General features: G+C 59.3%; 1 protein-coding gene across 1 annotated transcript; it reads left to right on the top strand.

Moving 5' to 3' along the window:
* Positions 1-6110: 6110 nt before the first annotated feature.
* On the top strand, positions 6111-21007 carry LOC137456164 (uncharacterized). Its single transcript, XM_068167470.1, has 5 exons — positions 6111-6135; positions 6329-6909; positions 19076-19172; positions 20145-20293; positions 20920-21007. Exons 1-5 carry the CDS (start codon positions 6111-6113, stop codon positions 20923-20925), a joined length of 858 nt encoding a protein of 285 aa, XP_068023571.1. The 3' UTR covers positions 20926-21007.
* The last annotated feature ends 869 nt before the right edge of the window (positions 21008-21876 follow it).

Genomic DNA, 21876 nt, shown 5'->3' with positions numbered 1-21876 from the left:
GAGGAGAGGCTGAGGGAGCTGGGGGTGTTTAGCCTGGAGAAGAGGAGGCTCAGGGGAGACCTTATTACTACCTACAACTACCTGAAAGGAGGTTGTAGCCAGGTGGGGGTTGGCCTCTTCTCCCAGGCAATCAGCACCAGAACAAGAGGACACAGTCTCAAGCTGCACCAGGGGAGGTTTAGGCTGGAGGTGAGGAGAAAGTTCCTCACAGAGAGAGTTGTTAGCCATTGGGATGTGCTGCCCAGGGAGGTGGTGGAGTCACCATCCCTGGAGGTGTTCAAGAGGGGATTGGATGTGGCACTTGGTGCCATGATTTAGTAGTCATGAGGTGTTGGGTAACAGGTTGGACTTGATGATCTTTGAGGTCTCTTCCAACCTTATTGATTCTATGCCCTGGAGTTGTTCAGCCTGGAGAAAAGGAGGCTGAGGGGAGACCTTCTGGCTCTCTACACCTCCCTGAAAAGAGGCTGCAGTGAGGTGGGGCTTGGTCTCTTATCTCAAGGTACAAGTGATAGGGTGAGAGGAAATGGCCTCAAGTTGCCCCAGGGCAGGTTTAGGTTGGACATGAGGAAAAATTTCTTCCCCTTGAGGATTGTCAAGTCCTGGCCTAGGCTGCCCAGGGCAGTGGAGTCCCCATCCCTGGAGGGGTTTCAAAGCTGTGTAGATGTGGTGCTGAGGGCCACAGTTCAGTGGTGACCTGGCAGTGCTGGGCTCAAGGTTGGACTCTTGAAGGTTTCCTCCTACCACAACGATTCTATGGTTTTATGATTCTATGAGCCTGGCACTCAGGCAGATCATGAGGGTCTGCCATGGGGAGAACAGAGCCTGGTATCAATCCCAGGGCTTGTGGGGCAGACATCTGCCTTCACGAGCAGGGGACAGCAGCAGGTTGGTGGGACAGCCTGTTCCCCAAAGCCAGGAGGTGTTCATGGGGCTCCCTGCTTCCCCATCCAGGCATCTGGGAGCTACTGGAGCATGAACAACAGATCTGAGCACTTTTTCCATTTGGAATGCTTGCCTTCTGCTCAGTTGCCTCAAACACACCTTTTGGTTTTCCCCAGGTGCTCGCCCCACTGCTCTCACCTTGTCTCTTAAAGTAAGAACTGGGCACATCTCACCACATCCCAGCTCTCCCCAAACCCTCCTGGTGCTGCTCTGAGCTCTTCTATGCTGCTGTGACCTTGCCTGTACTCACCTCTTGCCTGTGCAAACCCAGCTGCTGCCCCCCAACTGTTGGATTTAAGCCAATAAAGGTCTCAACACTTAGGAAAGGTGATGTCCAGAGCTGCAGCTATTTTGTCCCAGAAATGATTTCCATGTTCTGCTTCTCCTTTGGGGCAGGCAATTAATATTTTGATGGCTGGGGCCCAAGAGAGGCACTTAAAAGCCATTCCAAGTTTCACTGGTGGGGGTCACAGCTCCTGTGATGAACTGGCAGCAGGAAGTGCCCCAAGCTGGAGCTGCATCTGGCTGCACCACCCACCACACTTTGGGGTCAGGAAAGAGCTTTTATTGCTGCAAGCAAACAATCAGTCATTCTTTTGGTTGGATTCTCCTGCTCTTCTGGCAACAGCAAAGTTGCAGGTGAGTTGCAAAGCCCTGTGGGGCTTATGGCAGGTGTTGGAGCTGCTGGACTTTCAGAATAGGCAGAGCAGCTCATGTGTTGTCCCCCAATATGGAAGGGATGCTCTGGGCTCTGTGTGCCCAGCGTGGTGAGGGGAAGATCTCCAACACCTGCACCACACAGCACCTGGAGGAGCTGGTGCTGCATCACCAAGGTGCCCTGCAAAGGATGGTGCAGCAAGCTCAGATCCAGATGGCTGAGTACCCAGAGCACAGAGGACACCAGGAAGGACATTTCTGTCTGCTGTGGCTTTAACATCTCCTGTTGAGGCAGCACAGCAATGTCCAGACTGTGGTCCACCCTGCCTGGTGACAAATTGCCTCCTTGGCAGGTGTCTGCTGGTGTTTTCCCTCTTGTTCAGAATCCTCCAGGCAACAAGATGCTCTTCCTGCCTTTGGCCTCCAGCATCTCGTGGGCAGGATGGTTTTCCTCAAGGGCTGAGCAGGCTCATGGAAAATGCCTGTCCCCAGCCAGGAAACAACCTGCAGGTCCCCAGACCCTGTGACCCGTGTCCCAGAATAGCTCTTAAGGCAGGGACTGACGCAGCCTGGGGTGAGCTGAGCTCAGGAATAGCCTTTCCTCCACGTCACCTCCGTACCCAGCCAGGAATCAGGGGCTAAATGGGACTGGAAATTAGGGAGATGCATCTAAAAGAGGAACAGTGAAGTGCTGCTGTCCCTCGGGGGTGACTTTTCACCCAGATCAGAGCCTGCAGGTGGGTGGAAACGAGCCCTGCTCCTCCCTTGCCTGCACCACTGGGCTGGGGGACAGTTCCCCAGGCTTGTGACAGCTCCAGGATCAGTGGCTTTTGATGACCTTCCTGCACAAGTGGGACAAAGCATCTCAGCAGCAGCAGCAGGACAACAGACTCTCTCCAGCCCTTTTCCTTCCTGTTCTGGATTCTTTTTTGAGGAGAAAATGGGATTTAGAGCAGGGGCAGAGCAAGGATCGGTCCAAACCCATCCTCATTGGCCTCACCTCCCCGATGGATAAAGCAGGGGCTCTCCTGATGCTCAGGAGGGCACAGACAGAATATTTTAGGTCCTCCCTCAGCTCTCCCTGCTGTGAAGAGGATCCCAATGTCTGCAAGGCCCAAGATCAGGCATGGAAAGAGCAGAGGAAAAGCAGAACAACCTTTGCTCCTGTGTCAGTACAGCACCAGGCACCACAGTCCAGCCCAGTACAAACACTCAGGTGGTGCTGCCTGATAAGGGAAGGATTTTTCCCTCCCAGCTGCCATGCTGCTGTGGTTTTGCATCACTGGGGATTGTACCAAGAGCTTTGTGAGCCTCGAGTGGGAGTTTGAACTCCTGATGCTCACCGTGTCCTGGATGCTGGCAGGTTTGGAGAGGTTATTCAGTGCCAGTAATGTGCTGGCTTAGAGATGCCAGCAGTGAACTGGTTGAGCATGGAAAGCCTCACAGCCATCTTGGTGCCTCACTGTACCCAGGTCCTCCAGCCCAGCCTCCCCCAAAGCACCACCCTGGCAGAGGGTAGAAACAGGGACAACACGTAGCTCTCCCCAGGGCTCTCCCTTGCAGGCGCCCAGGAGCTGGAGGAAGGGAGCAGCCTCACCCCAGGCTGCTCCATCAGGACCTTCCCCAACCACCCTGAACTTCCCCTTCCTCCATCCTGCCTCCCCAGCCTCTCCTGCCCTGCTCCCACAGGTCTGCTGGCGCAGAGGGCTGGCAGCCGCCCCCCTCGCCAGTGTCACATCCGATCAGGTGCCAGGCAGGATAAACATCTCGGGTGCTCGGCCCGAGACTGCTCCGGAGAGGAGAGGAGAGGAGAGGAGAGGAGAGGAGAGGAGAGGAGAGGAGAGACAGTCAAGGAGAAAAGGGAGCGTGGGGAGCTAAAAATAGCAGCTGGCAGAGGCTCCCCTCCCCGCCGGCCGTGCGGGAGCTGCCAGTCGCCGTCACCACGCCTGAGCGAGCAGGCGGCAGCGCTGTCCCTCCCGCTGCCTGCCGGGGCTGCTGCTGGGCTGCTGGGGGCAAGCCCCGGGCTGAGACCAGCCAAGGCTTGGACAGCGATGGATCCTCAGCCCCTTTGCTGGATCTTGGCCTTCCACAGCCTCATGCAGGTTACAGAATCACAGAACCAACCAGGCTGGAAGAGACCTCCAAGATCATCACAGAATCACAGAGAAGGGCCACGAGGATGAGCAGAGGGCTGGGGAACCTCTGCTATGAGGACAGACTGGGGTTGTTCAGGCTGGAGAAGAGAAGGCTCCAAGGAGACTTTATTGTGGCCTTCCAGGATCTGAAGGGGGCTCCAAGAAAGCAGGGGAGGGACTTTTGAGGGTGTCAGGGAGTGATAGGACTGGGGGGGATGGAGCAAAACTAGAAGCGGGGAGACTGAGATTGGATGTCAGGAAGAAGTTGTTCCCCATGAGGGTGGTGAGAGCCTGGCGCAGGTTGCCCAGGGAGGTGGTGGAAGCCTCATCCCTGGAGGATTTTGCAGCCAGGCTGGCTGTGGCTGTGAGCAACCTGCTGTAGTGTGAGGTGTCCCTGCCCATGGCAGTGGGCTTGGCACTGACTGATCCTTGAGGTCCCTTCCAGCCCTAACAATGATATAATTCTATGATTCTATCTGGTTGGGAGAGACCTCCAAGCTCATCCAGTACAACCCTTGATACAGCACTGAAGAGTCAACACTAAACCATGTCCTCAGGCACCAGGTCCACAGGGGCTGCTTGAACACCCCCAGGGACAGTGACCCCACCCCTGCCCTGAGCAGATCATTCCCATGCCTGAGAACCCCTGCAGCCAAGAAATATTTCATAATATCCAGTCTGGATCTCCCGTGGTGCATCCTGGAGCCATTTCCTCTGGCTCTGACACCTGACATCAAGGGGAAGACCCTGGACCCCTCCTAACTCCAACCTCCCTTCAGGCAGTTGTAGAGGTTGGTCTCTTCTCCCTAGTATCAGGTGAAGGAATGAGAGGAAATGGCCTGAAATTGTGCCAGAGGAGGTTCAGGTTGAGGATTAGGAACAATCTCCCCACCAAGAGACTCCAACCAATCACCCAGCCTGAACTTATCAACTAGACCATGGCACCAAGTGTCTCTTCCTAGGTGCCTCAGGTTGTGGAAGGTGAAGCCTTCATCTGGATGCAGCCTTGGGGACATTCACCTTGAGAGCCAGAAGGGGACATTTTGGAGCCTCTCACCCATACCAGGGTGTTTGCCAGCTGCAGATGCAGGCAGCAGCACCAGTGGCAGCCTCTGGAGAGGGGATATGGATCCTGTAGGCAGATTTGAGTTGCTTTCCATTCATGCTCAAGGAGACTTTTTTCATCATGGCCTCTGCCCTTCCTTCTCCTCATGGAGGCTGTAGAAGGCCAAGACCCTCTACAACCTCTTACAGCAGGCCTCTGGGTGAGGCACATCCAAGTTTCCCTTGGGTCAGGAGAGCATCTCCCTTCCAGGGCCAGCAGCTTCTGCTGAGCACATCTCAGCCACTGGGTTCTCCCCATGGCCCCCAAACCCTGGATGGTGCTGAGCTCCCCCAGGGAAGGGACAGGATGGGTACCTTGCTCTGGATGCTCCCTGCACATCTGCAGAGAGGGAGACCAGAGGCAGCAGTTTGGGAATGTGCCCCCAGCTCCACTCCTACTGGGAAGAGCATCCCAGTACAGGGCCATGGGAGCATGGGGCATGGGATCCCATTGTCTGGGGGCAACCTGCGTTGCCAGCTCTGGGGACATCCATCTGGAGGACCAAAAGGTGACATTTCAGGGGCTCTCCCCAACACCAGGGTGCTCCCCAGTTGCAGATGCAGGTGGGAGCACCACTGGCAGCCCAGGGAGGGGGCACATGGATCCCCTGGGCAGATTTGAGTTGCTTTTCACTCATGATCAAGGAGACTTCATTCATCATCGCCTCTGCCCTCCCTCCTCCTTCTGACCCAGCTCAGGGGTACAAGTGGGGAGCCCCCCCCCTCACACACTCAATGCTAGCCACATCCCACCCTTCAGGGTGCTGCTGGTGCCCAGCAAAGAGCAGCCTGAGACAACAGCCTCTGCTCAGTGCCCAGGCTGTGCCCAGCACCCTTCTGCAGCAAGGACAGTCCTTGGGGGGGGGTAAATCTTGGGGTGACAGGGTCAGGTGGGTGTCCCAGCTGGGTCCAGGGTGTCCCAGCCCAGCCACCTACCTGCCCCCACCCCCACTGAGCACCACATGCCTTGGGGTGCTGCCACAATTGGTTTATTCTCCCAAAGATTTTGAGCCTGGTGATTATTTGGAGCTGAAATCTTGGTGCAGGGCTGGGCACCAGCTGCCCCCTCCTGGGGTCGTGGGGGAGGGACCCCAGGGTGGGGGGGATGCAGGGACCCAAATTCAGAAGAAATGGGGGGGGGGCTGCAGTGTATCCTGAGCAGCCTGGCAGCGCTGCTGGCCTGAGTGGGGCTACTGGGCACACTGGGGGGGCTACGAGCCCCCTGCTCAGGGTGCTGGGGTCTTCCGGGAGATCGCAGGGCAGGGTCGTATGGAGGGAGATGGGAACCCCGCGGGTAATGTCACAGCCCCCCCAGCTGTCGGGGGGACACAGGGCACACCGAGTGCGGGGACAGCCCCGGGGAGAGGGGCGGCTGCGGGGTGAGGGGGGTCGATGCTCGGTGGGAATGGGAGGGAGGCGGCCCCGGCAGCCCCCGGCAGGGCCCGGAGGGGATGAGGGGCTTGGGGGGAGGTAAGGCGGGGGGGCAGCGGGCGGGGCGGGGCGGTGGCGGCGGCGGGCGGGAGGGGGCCGGGCGGGGGGAGCGGCGGCGGCGGCAGGCGGGCGGCTGCGGGCGGTTCGGCCCCGGGTGCCCCAAGGGCTGCTGAGAGCCGGAGGCTTCCCCCGGGGCTGCTGCCGAGCGCAGAGCATCCTCCAGCGGCCCGGCCGGCTTCGGCACCGGGAGCGGCACCGAGAGCATCAGCGACATCGGGAGCGGCAGCGGCACCGGGAGCGGCACCGGGAGCGGCACCGGGAGCGGCACGGAGATCAGCATTGGCACCGGGAGAGGCACCGGGAGCGGCACCGAGATCGGCAGCGACGCTGGAATCAGCACCGACAGCGGCACAAGGATCATCATCGGCACCGGGATCGGCACCGGAGGCAGCACCGGGATCAGCATCGGCACCAGCATCGCACCGGCACCGACAGCGGCACACGGATCAACACCAGTAGCAACATCAGCAGCGACACCAACATCAGCACCGGCATCGACCCCAGCAGCGGTGTCAGCGCCAGCACCAGGACCGGCCCCGGTGCCACAGAGGAGGGCACCGGCTCCAGAGGAGCCCAGGTGAGCAGAGAACGGGTGGTGGGTGCGGGTGACGTGGTCACATCGAGGCCCTGGGCCATCGAGGTAGATGTCCTTTGGATCCTGGGGGCTGGGTGCCCACCGTGGGGGCTGGGTGCCCACCTTGGGAAGCAGGTGCCCCCCATAGGGACTGGGTGCCCACCCCTGGGCACCTCCATGGCAGTGCTTTGGAGCAAAGGGAGGGTGGAGAGGCAAAAGGCTCAGGAGGTGGTGGTGGCCTTGGGGCACAGATGGGTTTGGGGGGGGGGGAGGTGAAACTTTGCAGTGGGTCGTGGTGCTGAGCAGGTGCTGGGGTGTCTCTAGAGGGCTTGAGGAGTCCATATTCATCCCACCAGGGGCAGGTGGCTCCAAGGGGGATCAGGATAAGTAGTAGTCAAGTGTTGGGTGAGGCTCATCCATCTCAGGCTGGGCACTTCAGATCAACCCCCATGGTGGCATCTCTGTCCCATCCTGGCACCCATTGCTGGCCCCTCACCCTTGTGCCCTGCTCCCCAGCAGGTTCTGGGGTAACCACTGCCCCTCCACCGTGCCCCATCCTCACGTTGCTACTACAATCCCCCCAACTTCCCCCCAGTGCCAGCCCTCAGCTTCCCAGATTAGAGCTTCCAGATGGTTTGGGGGCCAGGGAGCAGTGGGGGTCGCAGGCAGCCAAGAGCCCAGCACAGCCAGCGTGGGGCTGAGCCACATTCCATGCAGGGGACACGCTCTGCTTGTGCCTCCTCCTGGGTGGCATCCTCTGGGGAGCAAAGGGCTTCCCCAGGGGACAACCCCTCCCTGCTGCCTTCAGGGCTTTATTTTGGCAGCTTGCCCCTGCAGATGCCTGGAGCAGGTCCCTTTGGTCCCCGGAGCTGGCTCCTGTCCCTTGGCTGGGTGGCAGTGCCACCGAGGAGGTGGCAGAGGCAGGATGTCCTGTGCTCACCCTGAATACCCACAGCCCATGACCTTGGGGCTGGCCACCCAGGGACACCTCAGCTCTTGCTCTCACAGAGAGCTGCCCAGGATGTCCTCTCTCATCATGGCCAGGCAGGAGAGGTGGGAGATACAACGGGGGGGGGTGGTCCTACCGCTGCCTCCACCCTTTACATCCCCCCAAAAGCAGGAGGGTTTGGAGGGGAAAGGTGTTGACAGAGCCAGGTTCTCCTCACTTCTTTAAACTGGGGGTTGGGAGGTTGTCACAGAATTTCTTCCTGGACTGGGATGCTGGGAGGCAGAAGGGGAGGTGGAAGCAGTGCTGAGAGCTGGGGGATGCTGCATGGGAGGCTGTGGGGTCAGCTCCTGGCTCAGTGTGTGAAGCTCTGGCACCATTCTTGAGCCATCCCTGTGCTCCTTAGCAGGATGGACTTCTGCAGTCCCCTGTGGGGACAGGGCACCATGAAGGATGGGGACAGGGACCACAGCCCTGCTCTGACCTTGGCTGCTCAGGTGGGGGGTGCCAGAGCCTGGCTCAGCCCAGGGCTGGTGGATCCACCTCTGCTCCATCAGGGCTGGGATTTCAAGCCTTGCTCTGATCCCAGGCTGTCTGCACAGATTTCTTCCTCCTTGGCTTCCAGACCCTTCCCTGCCAGCTCCCCAGGGGATGGGTGGGTGTCACTGGGTGGTATGAAGGTGTTGTGGCAGCCACAGCACCAGGCAATCCCAGTGATGGTCCCAGCACCCATGCAAGAATGGGGGGAAACATCTGGATCAGCTCCACACCAGGCCTCACCACGGGGGTGGCCCATTGGACCCTCCTGAGGGCATGCTGCCAGGGGAGCAGGACACCCTGGGAGATTTCCACCTCCCTTCTTGGATGAGTTGCAGCAGGAAGGAGAAGCTCTGTCAGCTGCCAGGGCCCTGGGAGGGAAGCTCATGCCAGGGGCTCCCCAGGGAGCTGGAGGTACCAGCTGCAGCACGTGGCCTGGGGAGCCAGGAGCTGGCTCCCTCCACAAAATTAATTACCCAGGTGCCTGAACACATCCTGCTGCTTCCAGAGAGCCCCAGGAGCCTCCTCCAGGCTCAGTGCTGCTTCCCCAGAGCATCCTGTGTCCTCTCCACCCTACCCCTGGGCTGAGCTGTGCTCCCCTTGGTGTGACCTGTCCAGCCTTTGTGGCGGGACCAGTACCCCCCAGCATCTCCCTGTGGATTGACTGAGCAGGTTGGGCCTTGGAGGAAGGAGATCTGGAGGTGATGAGCAAGGAGGGGTCCTTGTACAGCCCCTGGACGTGCTGGCAACTGCGTGTGGTGTCCCCTGGCTGTGGTAACCCCGGCCAAGGTGGTGCTCAGGGACGGAGCATCGCTGCCCCTGTCCTGATTGCAGCAGGACAGAGCTGTAGGGAGGTGGCAAACTCCCTCCCGCACTGGGAGCTGGACCATCATCCCCTCCTGGTGCCAGCCAGTGGGCAGATGGAGGTAAGGGACCTTGTGCTGGGAGGAGACTCCCACGGTGCCCAGCCCGGCCTGGCACCAGCCACCCGGCTGCCGTTTGGCAATGCCTGCTACCTTGTGGCACCCATGCTTGGGGGCACCCCGTTGGCACCCTGCAGCTCTCCCAGCCCCTGCTCCAGGCAGCCCATGTCCTGTGTCACAGCATCCTCCTTGGGTTTCCCCTGGCACCGGTCCCAGGGCCACCCACACGCTCCACACGCAGCAGAATCGAGGACATCCCTGGCCCCAGCCCCAGCGCCTCAGAGCAGCTCCTGTGACTCCCACTCGGGATGCTCAGGGTGGAGCAGCTGCTCAGGAGCCTTTTGGGGAGGAGGGAGCCTGAAGGTGGGGCAGAATGGAACCAGATTAGCTGTGGCTGACACCTTCCTCATGCAAAGTTAGAGCTGGTGGCTCTGCTGAAGCAGTGACCTGAGGCTTAGGCTGGGAGCTTCCTTTCCCAGAGCTTAATCATGGTGATCACCACCCATTAGCTCACCAGAGCAGTGGAAGGGCAGGGGCAAGCTCCTGTTTACCTCTCCTTGATCTACCCATGGTGCCAGGTCACTCTCCTTGGGGCTGAGGGTGGGTTTCCATCACACACACCCCCAAAAGACGCTCTTGCATTGTCCCCCTTGGACTCCAGGAGGACCCAAATGCAGATGAGGGGATTGAGAGCAGGCCCACAGGGGAGAGGGGCTTGGCCCTTCCACACAGTGACCTTCTGGGTCCCCAGAGGACACCCAAACCCCTCCCCCAGGGGAAATCCATCTTCTCCTGCCACCACACCAGCAATTAGGGTAATTAACTGAAGGGAGTGTAGGATGCATTGGAAGAGATCACAGCCCACAGGCTGGCAAACACCCAGCTGGCCTGAGAGCCCCTGGGATGTGGTGAGATCCTTCCCTGTATCCCTCCCTGGGATACACCAGGATCCTTCCCTGGGATGTCTCCATCCCTTCCTGGGATGCATAGAATCACAGAACCATTCAGGTTGAAAGACACCTCTGAGATCAGCAAGGCCAACCTTCTACCCAACACCACTGTGGCCATTAAACCATGGCCTGAACTTTACACAGGTTTTCTTAACACCTCTGGGATGCAGCAGGATCTCTCTCTGGGTTGCTTCCATCTCTCCCTGGGATGCAATGGGATCTCTCTCTGGGATGCTTCCATCCCTCCCTGGAATGCAGTGGGATCTCTCTCTGGGTTGCTTCCATCCCTCCCTGGGATGCAGTGGGATCTCTCTCTGGGTTGCTTCCATCCCTCCCTGGGATGCAGCAGGATCTCTCTCTGGGTTGCTTCCATCCCTCCCTGGGATGCAGTGGGATCTCTCTCTGGGATGCTTCCATCCCTCCCTGGGATGCAGCAGGATCTCTCTCTGGGTTGCTTCCATCCCTCCCTGGGATGCAGCAGGATCTCTCTCTGGGTTGCTTCCATCCCTCCCTGGGATGCAATGGGATCTCTCTCTGGGATGCTTCCATCCCTCCCTGGGATGCAGCAGGATCTCTCTTTGGGATGCTTCCATCTCTCCCTGGGATGCAGCAGGATCTCTCTCTGGGATGCTTCCATCCCTCCCTGGGATGCAATGGGATCTCTCTCTGGGATGCTTCCATCCCTCCCTGGGATGCAGCAGGATCTCTCTCTGGGTTGCTTCCATCCCTCCCTGGGATGCAGCAGGATCTCTCTCTGGGATGCTTCCATCCCTCCCTGGGATGCAGTGGGATCTCTCTCTGGGTTGTTTCCATCCCCCCCTGGGATGCAGCAGGATCTCTCTCTGGGTTGCTTCCATCCCTCCCTGGGATGCAGTGGGATCTCTCTTTGGGTTGCTTCCATCCCTCCCTGGGATGCAGTGGGATCTCTCTTTGGGTTGCTTCCATCCCTCCCTGGGATACAGTGGGATCTCTCTCTGGGTTGCTTCCATCCTTCCCTGGGATGCAGTGGGATCTCTCTCTGGGTTGCTTCCATCCCTCCCTGGGATGCAGTGGGATCTCTCTTTGGGTTGCTTCCATCCCTCCCTGGGATACAGTGGGATCTCTCTTTGGGTTGCTTCCATCCCTCCCCGGGATGCAGTGGGATCTCTCTCTGGGTTGCTTCCATCCTTCCCCGGGATACAGTGGGATCTCTCTCTGGGTTGCTTCCATCCTTCCCCGGGATACAGTGGGATCTCTCTCTGGGTTGCTTCCATCCCTCCCTGGGATACAGTGGGATCTCTCTCTGGGATGCTTCCATCCCTCCCTGGGATGCAGTGGGATCTCTCTCTGGGTTGTTTCCATCCCCCCCTGGGATGCAGCAGGATCTCTCTCTGAGATGCTTCCATCCCTCCCTGGGATGCAGTGGGAATCTCTCTTTGGGTTGCTTCCATCCCTCCCTGGGATGCAGTGGGATCTCTCTCTGGGTTGCTTCCATCCCTCCCTGGGATGCAGTGGGATCTCTCTGTGGGTTGCTTCCATCCCTCCCTGGGATGCAGTGGGATCCCTCCCATCTCTCTCTCTGGAATGCCTCTATCTCTCCATGGAATAGAGCAGGATCTTTCCCTGTGATGCTTCCATTCCTTCCTGAGATGCAGCAAAATCCCTCCCTAGGATACAGCAGGATCCCTCCCTGGGATGCTTCCATCCCAGCCTGGGGTGTGGGACAATCTCTCCACCCTGGGAGGTCTGGGCCCATGCTCCTGGCACCTCTCCTGATTACCTGGGCTCCTGGCACCTCATGCCTGGGCAGGGGACAGACATGAGCCAGGGGAGCTGCTGTGGGTGACCCTATCTGCACCCAAAGCAAGGTGTGGGTGGGAGTCTTGTTCACTGCTGTGCCCATGCTGGATGTGTCCTCCTGGCTGGTGGTGCTCAGCTGGGGTCACTGTGAAGTCAGGGAGCTGCCAGCCCCCAGGGTTTGCCACATTCCCACAGGAATCAGCCAGGGCTGGGATGGCACTGCTGATGTTTGGGGCTGCTTTTCATTTTGCTAGTGCCAGTGAGTGGGCAGGGGGGGCAGGGGGGCAGGGGGGCAGTGCTGGCAGCGGCTGTGACACAAGGAGGAGACCTCTCTGCTGTCCCAGAGCTGCTCCCACTCCCATGCTTTGCCCAGCCCCTGAGCTGCCAGCTCATTCCTGCAGGATGCCACACTGCAAAGCAGCTCCAGCCCTGCCAGCTGTGGCTTCCCCCCAGTCCTGCCTGCACCTCTGCCCAGGGATCTAGCAGCTCCCAGCTGCTGGGGGAACAGGATGGGGAACAGGAGCCCTGCTGTGTGTGACAGGCATGGAACCAGAAGTGTTTGCCATTAGCACAGAGAGAAATCATCCTCCCTACATCTCCCAGGGAAGAACTGGGAACCCTGGGGAGCTTGGGTGGGCTGGAAGCAGTGATGTGCACTGGGCTGGAAGCTCCAAGAGGGTGGAGAAGAGGACCTGGAGTATGCTCAGCACTGGTGAGAACACACCTTGAATGTTTGGCTCAGTTTTAGGCCTCTCACACCAAGAAGGACATTGAGGGCTTGGAGAAGGGCAACAGAGCTGGGGAAGGGTCTGGAGAGCAGGGCTGGGGAGGAGCAGCTGAGGGAGCTGGGGGTGTTCAGCCTGGAGGAGAGGAGGCTGAGGGAGAGCTCATTGCTCTCTGCAGGTCTCTGAAAGGAGGCTGCAGTGAGCTGGGGGTTGGGTTCTTCTCCCTACTCTCAGGTGATAGAAGGAGAGGAAATGGCCTGAAATTGTACCAGGGGAGGCTTAGGTTGGAGAGGAGGAAAAATTTCTTTGCTGCAAGAGTGGTCAGGGATTGGCACAGGCTGCCCAGGGAGGTGGTGGAGTCCCCATGCCTGGAGGTGTTCCAGAACTGTGTGGCCATGGCTCCTGGGGACAGGGTTGGTCTTGGGTTGATGGCTGGACTGGATGGTTTTAGAAGCCTTTTCCAACCCAAACAATTCTCTGATCCTGAGATTCTATTGCCCCTGAGCAGGGCCTGATGCACACCTCATGGCCTCTGCAGCTGAGCTCATCCGTCCCCACCCTCCTGAGGCAGGGTCTGGGGAGCTTTGGGGAGGAGGATGAGTCCCTGGCAAAGCCTGGCAGCAGCACTCTGCTGTCGGCCCTCATCCTCAAGCCTCTGTACAGTGAGCTTCCAGCACTTTGCTCTTTAAAAAGAGCAACCCAGGCTGGTCCAGGAGGGAAACCAAGAATGGTCCAGAGGCCATCACACATTCAGGTTTCCCCAGTGCTTCCAGCATCTGCTTGGGATGCCCCATGTGCTGCTCCCAAGGGAGAGGCTGCCTCAGCTTTATCAGGGCCAGGATGTAGGAGATGCTGTGCTCAGCAGGGCCATGCTGGGATTACACTGCCAGGTCCTCCAGAGTACTGCTCCCTGGCCCAATGCAGGCCTGCAGGATCACAAAGGAGGTTTCTCCACAGTCACTGCCCCCTGGGGAAGCCAAGCCATGGTGTGGGGCATGGTGAGGAGTACCTGGAGGTCTGGAGGCACTCAGATTCCGGGGGTTATAGCATTGGAATTTGCCCTGCAGGTGGCAGAAGGAAACTTTGGGTTGGGATATCAGCCAGCAGAGGAGTTGGGTTTGCTCTTCCCCTAGAGCAGGACTTGCTCTGATTTCTCTCTGCAGCATTCTAACCCAAAGTGACAGCTCATACAAATAGCCTGAAATCCTGTCTGGAGAGGCTCAGGTTGGGTTTGATGTTTTCTCCTGGGACTCCTGAGGGTATTAGACAGAGCTGAGCTCTGCCATCATCACCAAGCATGATGAGAGCAGGACTGGTGGAGCAACAGCCACCTTTCTTGTCTGCCAGCCACTCCATCCTATGGGTGGCAGCAGCCAAAGTCCCCCCTGGTGCTCATCTCCCCCTTGGCATCCAGGAAGGACAGAGAATTGTGGTCCACCTGTGGGACACCTTCCAGGTGATGGGGTTTGCTGCAGGGGGCAACCCCAAGGCTTCTGGGGTGTGCTGGACCTTCTCAGGCTGGGCCAGGGACTGGGGGAGCTGTCAGGGTAACCTCCTCTCTGCAAACCTGCTGGAACTGTTCCTCAAAGCTCTGGCCAGGAGCTGAGGCCCTGAAGAGTGAGGAGACCTTGGTGATGCTCAAGGATGTTCTGAGCAGCCAGGTGCAAGCTCGATTGTGTCCCTTGTGCTGCTGCACTCTGTGCTGTGTCACCATCGCCCCAAAGGTGCCAGGCAGGACCCAAGCTGCCCCAGGCACCTTCCCAGTCTGCCTGGAGATTTAGGGGTGAAAGATCCAGTCCATGACCAGAGAGGTTTCACTGCTGAGGGCCGGCAGTGAGGTGCCAGCATCCCCCCAGGGCAGGTGCTGGCAGCTACATCCCACCCAGCACCGCTTCCAGGAGGGATCATCAGCTCCAGGCACTTGGGCTGGGACTTTCCCATGCTCTGCTCCTGAGGCAATCCTATTCTCCACCTCACTCTGCATCTCACCTTGAGCATTCCTGCCCCAGCCAACACCCCAGAAGCGTTTTCCCTTCTCATCCTCTCCCCTTGCCTTGCAGATTATGAGGTTGGGACAGAATCTCTTGCCATGTTCCCTTCTTTTGAGGCTGTCAGGGAGTGATAGGACTGGGGGGGTGGAGCAAAACTAGAAAGGGGTAGATTGAGATTGGATGTCAGGAAGAAGTTGTTCCCCATGAGGGTGGTGAGAGCCTGGCACAGGTTGCCCAGGGAGGTGGTGGAAGCCTCCTGCCTGGAGGTGTTTGCAGCCAGGCTGGATGTGGCTGTGAGCAACCTGCTGTAGTGTGAGGTGTCCCTGGCCATGGCAGAGGGGTTGGAACTGGCTGATCCTTGAGGTCCCTTCCAACCCTGACAACTCTGTGCTTCTATGATTCTCTACCTAGATCCTGGCAGATCTTTATGTGCTGCTGGCAGCTGATGAAGTTCATCTCTGCATGGCACCAGCTGCCTGCTCAGCATCTGCTGTGTTCTCACAAAGTACATTGGGCAGAGCCACTGCTGCCTGCAGCCACATTGCTGAACACAGCATCACAGAATGGCTTGGGTTGGAAGGGACCCCAAAGCTCATCCAGTTCCAACCAGGCAGGGACACCTCCCACCAGCCCAGGTTGCTCAAGGCCTCATCCAGCCTGGCCTTCAACACCTCCAGGCAGGGAGTATCCACAGCCTCCCTGGGCACCCTGTGCCAGTGTCTCCCCACCCTCACTCTCAACAATTTCTTCCTCATCTCCACTCTCAGTCTCCCCTCTCCCAGCTCAAAGCCATTGTCCCTCATCCTGGCACTCCCAGCCCTTGTCACAAGTCCCTCCCCAGCTCTTCTGTATCCACTTCAGGTACTGGAAGGCTGCTCTGAGGTCTCCCTGGAGCCTTCTCTTCTCCAGGCTGAACAGCCCCAACTCTCCCAGGGGAGGTTCTTCAGCTCTCTGATCATCTTTGTGGCCTCCTCTGGACCTGCCCAGGCCTGGCACAGGTTGGCTATAGCATGTCCCTGCCCATCACTGCCTGTGGGTGGCCATTTCCACCCCTTGGTGCTGTTTCCCAGCCTGGTCAGTCCCTGGGCTGGGTCCATCCTGCAGCTTCCCTGGCCCAAGGCTGGGAGAGGATGATCATAGAATCCCAGGATGGAAAAGACCTCAAGGATCATTTGGTCCAACATTTCTTGCCCAAATCATGGTCTAGCACAAGCTGGCCCAGCACCTCCTTGACAAGCCAAGGATTTGGGCTTTTGGGGCTTGGATGAGGAAGTTTGGAGCAGAGAGCAGATGAGCACTGGAGCAGGCTCCCCAGAAGGGTTGTGGAGTCTCCTCTGGAGTCTTTCCAGCCCCATCTGGATGTGTTCCTGTGTGACCTGTGATGGATTCTATGCTCCTGCTCTGGCAGGGGGCTTGGACTTGATGATCTTCCAACCCCTGACATCTTGTGAGCCTGTGAGCAGGGAGCAGGGGCAGGAACCCTTCCTCTCCCTGCCTGCAGGTACAGGAGCACCCTGGGCTGCTCCAGGCTGGTAGCTCATAGCCAAATGTCAAAGGCCAACCGTGGGGAGCATCCCAAACAGGGCTCAGGAGGTGTTTCCTGCAGCAGATCATCCTGCAAGGAGCTTGGATGCCAAAGGCAAGGTCCAGTTCTGCCCACCTTGACTGGGCAGCCTGGACCCTGGGCATGGGATGAGGATCTGCAGCAGCACTTGATGGGGAACAGCACATCCTGGCCATGGTGAGATGGCAGAATGTCTCCTCTTTAACATCTTCTGACCACTTTGCATCCCAGCCACTGGCCTTCAGCCAACCATCACCTTCCTCTCTTGTGCCAAGTTATGGCCCTCAGCATGCCAGCAGCCCAGCCTGTGCCCACAGCTCTCACCTACAGGGCACAAGAGGGCTCAGCAGCAGCACAGGGATGGAGCCCTTGTGCTGGGCTGCATGAAGGTGCTCAAGGTTTGGGCACACCCCAGCCTGAATATGGCCTGGAAGGGAACCTTCTGCTCTCCTGCTGACCTCTGTGCACGAGGCAGCTTATGCTGGGCTGGGGTTGCCATGATTCCCAAGGCACATCCCAGTGCCACATCCTCCCTCCACCTCTTGCTGGGATCTTCCACCACAGCCCATCTCCAGGGGGGATTAAGGTCTATTTCTGCCCTGCTCTCCTATATCTCATTAGGGGCATTAAAGCAAGAACCACTGGCCCTGAGGGCCTCCCATGTGACTCCAGGAGCTTCTTTAAGTTGAGATCATGTTAAGCCTCCCAGCAACAGCCCCTGCCTGTGCCAGCTTTACACAACATGGTTTGGCCAGCACCCCTGATGGGTGGCAGTGGTCAGCACAGGGTGGGCATTGGTGCCTGGCATCTTGATGTGCTGCCCCTGATGGGTGGCAGTGATCAGCACAGGATGGGCATTGGTGCCTGGCACCTTGATGTGCTGCCCCTGATGGGTGGCAGTCAGAACAGGATGGGCATTGGTGCCTGGCATCTTGATGTGCTGCCCCTGATGGGTGGCAGTGATCAGCACAGGATGGGCATTGGTGCCTTGCACCTTGATGTGCTGCCCCTGATGGGTGGCAGTGATCAGCACAGGATGGGCATTGGCACCTTGGACCTTGATGTGCTGCCCCTGATGGGTGGCAGTGATCAGCACAGGATGGGCATTGATGCCTTGCACCTTGATGTGCTGCCCCTGATGAATGGCAGTGATCAGCACAGGATGGGCATTGGTGCCTGGCACCTTGATGTGCTGCCCCTGATGGGTGGCAGTGATCAGCACAGGATGGGCATTGGTGCCTTGCACCTTGATGTGCTGCCCCTGATGGGTGGCAGTGATCAGCACAGGATGGGCATTGGTGCCTTGCACCTTGATGTGCTGCCCCTGATGGGTGGCAGTGATCAGCACAGGATGGGCATTGGTGTCTGGCACCTTGATCCCAAGGGATTCAGGATGACAAGAGGATGGGCTCCCTGTGACTACAATATTCATCCCAGGGGTGCTCAGGATTCCATGCCATGACAGCTCCCTGGGGGTTTCAGTGCTCTCTGGGGTGCCAGCAGCTTTTCTGTCCTCCCCAGTAGGAAACTCTCTGCATGGTTTGTTGAGGTGCAGGAGGTGTAACCCCTGATGGGTGGCACATCCTGGGTGTCCCTGGAGAGGTTTCCCTGCAGGAGGGGAGTGGGCAGCATCAAAGCTGGTCCTGAAGGTTATTTGCTGCCTGGTTCTCCAACTCTGGAGCCAGCAGGAGATGCTGGGGCTGCTGGGAAGGCAGCTCTGGTCCAGCCCTGCAGGGCTGCTGTGGTGCTGGGATGCCAGCTGTGTGTGGCTGTGTGCAGCTGTGTGTGCCCTTGGCTGCTGCTCTGTGTGCAGTCATGGAACCACAGAATGGTCCAGGCCAGAAGGGACCTCCGAAGCTCATCCAGTCCAACCCCCTCTGCAGTCAGCAGGGACATCCTCTACTAGATCAGGTTGCCCAGAGCCCTGCCCAGCCTCACCTTGAACATCTCCAGGGATGGAGCCTCAATCACCTCCCTGGGCAACCTGTTCCAGGGTTCCACCACCCTCATGGGGAAGAACTTCTTCCTCACATCCAGTCTGAATCTGCTCTTCTCTAGTTTGAAGCCATTGCCCCTAGTCCTGTCCCTGCAGGCCTTTGGGAACAGGCTCTCTCCATCCTTCTCATAGCCCTTCAGGTACTGGCAGGCTGCTCTAAGGTCTCCCTGAGCCTTCTCTTCTCCAAGCTGAACACCCCCAGCTCCCTCAGCCTGTCCTTGGAGCAGAGCTGCTCCAACCTCCTGATCACTTTTGTTGCCCTCCTCTGGACCCTCTCCATCAGCTCCAGGTCCTTCCTATACTGGGGGCTCCAGAGCTGCTCACAGCACTGCAGGTGAGGTCTCAGCAGAGCAAAGTGTCAGAATCACCTCTCTGGCTCTGCTGGCAGCACTGCTTTGGGTGCTGCCCAGGCTGTGATTTGCCTTCTGGGCTTTTGACAAGGGCTGGGAGTGACAGGACAAGGGACAATGGCTTTGAGCTGGAAGCAAGAAGACTGAGACTGGAGATGAGGAAGAAAGTCTTCAGAGTGGGGAGACACTGGAACAGGTTGCCGAGGGAGGCTGTGGATGTTCCCTCCCTGGAGGTGTTCAGGGCCAGGCTGGATGAGGCTTTGATCAACCTGTGCTGGTGGGAGGTGTCCCTGCCCATGGCAGGGGTTGGTGCAGATGATCTTTGGGGTCCCTTCCACCCCAAGCCATCCCATGGCTCTCTGACTCACCAGCTCCCAGGTTAAGGATTCATTTCTTCTCCTCACACAGCCAGGGTCTCTTGTCCTGCTCTGCACAGTGCCTGCACCCAAGCTCTGGAGCACCTTGGCTTGTCCTGCACCAGAGAGTGGTTCCCAGGGGGACACTGGTAAGTTCATCACCCTACAGGTGGACAAGCTCCCACCAACACCAGCCTGGTGACACCAGCCCCAGCATCACCACAAGTGTCTGACCTGGAGCACCTATGGGCTGATGGGTGATGGTCTGGGGGTCTCCATACCCACCTGGGGCTGATGGGGTGATGGCTTGGAGGTCCCTGACCCTGACTGAGCCCATCCAGGTGATGGTTTTGGGGTCTTCACACCCATCTATGGTTGCTTGAGGGTCCCTACACCCATCTGGAGCTGCCAGGGTGATGGGATGGGGATCTCTGCACCCAAAAAAGGGCTGCTAGGATGACCCTGGGCTCCTCCATGCAACTGGGGTTGCTGGTGTGATCACCTTGGGAATCCTGCACCTAACTGGGGCTGCTGGGGTGATGGCTTGAAGGTCTCTGCACCCCATGAGCAGGTGGAAGGAGTTTGGGGAGGGTGGAGGGTACCCCTGTCCCTGCAAGGTCCTGTGTCACCCTTGTGCCACCTCCTACCTGCAGCTCCAAAACCCTCCTGCAAATATTTACCAGCACTGAGCAAACCTCCTGGTGAGCCCCCAGCAGTGGTGTGCACTGGGGTGGGATCCACACTGGTGGGCTCTGCCCAGTGCCAGGGGAACACATCCACCCAGGGCACCTCAGCACAGCACTGCCTGCTCTGGCTCAGCAAGAGCCACTGCCCAAGGGACACAGTGGGGTCCTCAGACTGGGGACGATGTGTCCTTGTCCCCTGGCACTGCAGCCAGTCCCTCTGTGCCCTCTCAGCCTCCCAGCTGGGGGTCACCTCCCCATCCCTGCTCTCCATCCATCCCTCCCTGCCCTCCACAGCCCAGCTTGGTGCAGCCACCCTGGGAGGGGGAGGCTGGGTGCTCTGTGTGCCCCACATGGGGACCTGGCCTCTCCCCTCCCCAGGCTTGCTCCTCCTTCCCCCCAGCCCCACCACTGACTCCCTGCTCTGCCTCCTCCCAGGTCAGAGCCAGAGGGGACCCAGTCAGGGTTTCTCACCTCCAGTGAGATCCCTTCCCAGCTGGGAGACATCGGGAGAGGAATCAGCAGGCCAGGAGCAGGACCCTGGGCTCCGGGGACACACAGTGCCAGGCCAGGCTGGAGGGTGCCCGGTAAGGCTGCTCAGGGGGAGGGTGCTGGTGGGACACAGGAGGAAGGATGATTTCACTGTGAGGGTGACAGAGCACTGGAACAGGCTGCTCAGGAGGGCTGTGGAGTCTCCCTCTCTGGAGATATTCAAGACCCACCTGGGTGTGCTCCTGTGTGACCTGGTAGAGGAGACCCTGCTCTGGCAGGGGGTTGGACTGGATGATCTCTTGAGGTCCTTTCCAGCCCCTAACATTCTGTGAGTCTGTGACCCCTGAGGAACCTCCTTCCTCCATCATACTGTGACCAGAGCTCAGCACCCAGAGGTGCTGTCCATGGGGATGGGGGAGTCCCACGGGTCCTGGAGAGCCTGCAGCTGCCAAGGAGAGCTCAGTCCTGGGGAGCCTGCAGCTATGTGGGCAGGCTCTCCAGGACCGAGCAGGCTCTCCAGGACCGTTCAGGCTCTCCAGGACCGTGCAGGCTCTCCAGGACTGGGCAGGCTCCCCACGACTGGGCAGGCTCCCCAGGACTGAGCTCTGCCGGGCAGCTGCGGGCAGGGGACGCTGCGTGCTTTCAGCGGGGGCATCCTGCCGGGGTCCCTTTGCCCCCCGCGCTCAAAGAGGTGACAAGGCAGGGGACCGTGTCTCCGCAGGGTTAGCATGACCGAGGTGGAACCCGTGCTGGACTTCGCCTCCTCCAGCAGGACTGGGCGGCGCAATGCCCTGCCCGACATCCTGGGCTCCCCCGCCGGCGTCAGCCCCTCCGACCTGCCCCTCAAGCTGGCAGAGATGTCCCTGAACGCAGGTACGCGACGGCAAGGTGAAGGAGGAGGAGGAGGAAGATGGAAGAGAGCGTGGGGTGGGCAGGAGCCGAGGTCGCTCACCCCCTTTGTCTCTCCCCACAGGCAGCGCCCAGGACATGCAGTCGCCCTCGGCGGAGGTGCCCCCTCCGCAGCCCCCCAGCCCCGAGCTGAAGGACACCTCCTAACCCCGCTCCCGGGGGGCCGTTGCTGACCAGCGGAGGAAAGAGGAGGCTGTGGAGCTCCAGCCCAGGCTTTCCTGGCTTGACCGCAGTCCGCTGGGTTTTCCTCGGTGCTACCGCGGCGAGACCCCCGGGCAGCAGCCCCCACCCGCCCTCGGGGGGGGAGCATCGCCTGGCGGGGACCTGCCGTGACCAAGGGGCCATCGCCACCCGTGTCCTGGGCAAGGACCCCGGGGGGTGGATTGATTCATTATTTCGGGGTTTTTTTGCCTCCCCAGGAGGGAGCAGCATTTTCTTGCGGGGCACCTGGCAGAGCCGAGCGCAGGGGGGCGGCGGGGGGGGGGGGGTGCTCTCTCTGCCGGCCGCCGGAGCTGCCCGCGGGTGTTCCCAGCTGAGTGTGGTGTTCACTGTGATGGTTTGGGTACCACCAGCGTCTCCTGGCCGTTCTTCTGGGTGACGAAGGAGCTTTCCTCCAGAAGCAGGGGCGGGGGGGAGGAAACCACTGCGCAACCCAGTCCTTAAGTAAAGCCTCACCCCCACCCCATCAGTCAGAACCTCGATAAGGGAGTGGAGCACCCCAGGGTGGACCCTGCCCCCTGGGTGAAGGGGTTTCAGCTCCCCCGGGGCG

Source organism: Melanerpes formicivorus, unplaced genomic scaffold (genome assembly GCF_026170545.1).
Source record: "Melanerpes formicivorus ecotype bairdi unplaced genomic scaffold, bMelFor1.0.p_v2 SCAF_118, whole genome shotgun sequence".
Classification (NCBI taxonomy): domain Eukaryota; kingdom Metazoa; phylum Chordata; class Aves; order Piciformes; family Picidae; genus Melanerpes; species Melanerpes formicivorus.
The sequence above is the reverse complement of the archived record's forward strand: the minus strand, read 5'-3'. Positions and strand labels throughout refer to the sequence as shown.

What these genes read in the sequence shown, in the direction of transcription:
- LOC137456164 (XM_068167470.1), top strand. Translation starts at nt 6,111, where the DNA reads ATGGAGGGAGATGGGAACCCCGCGG. An exon ending in CCGGCTCCAGAGGAGCCCAG is followed by an intron (nt 6,910 to 19,075) that starts GTGAGCAGAGAA and finishes CTCCTCACACAG; the next exon opens with CCAGGGTCTCTTGTCCTGCT. An exon ending in TGGTTCCCAGGGGGACACTG is followed by an intron (nt 19,173 to 20,144) that starts GTAAGTTCATCA and finishes GCCTCCTCCCAG; the next exon opens with GTCAGAGCCAGAGGGGACCC.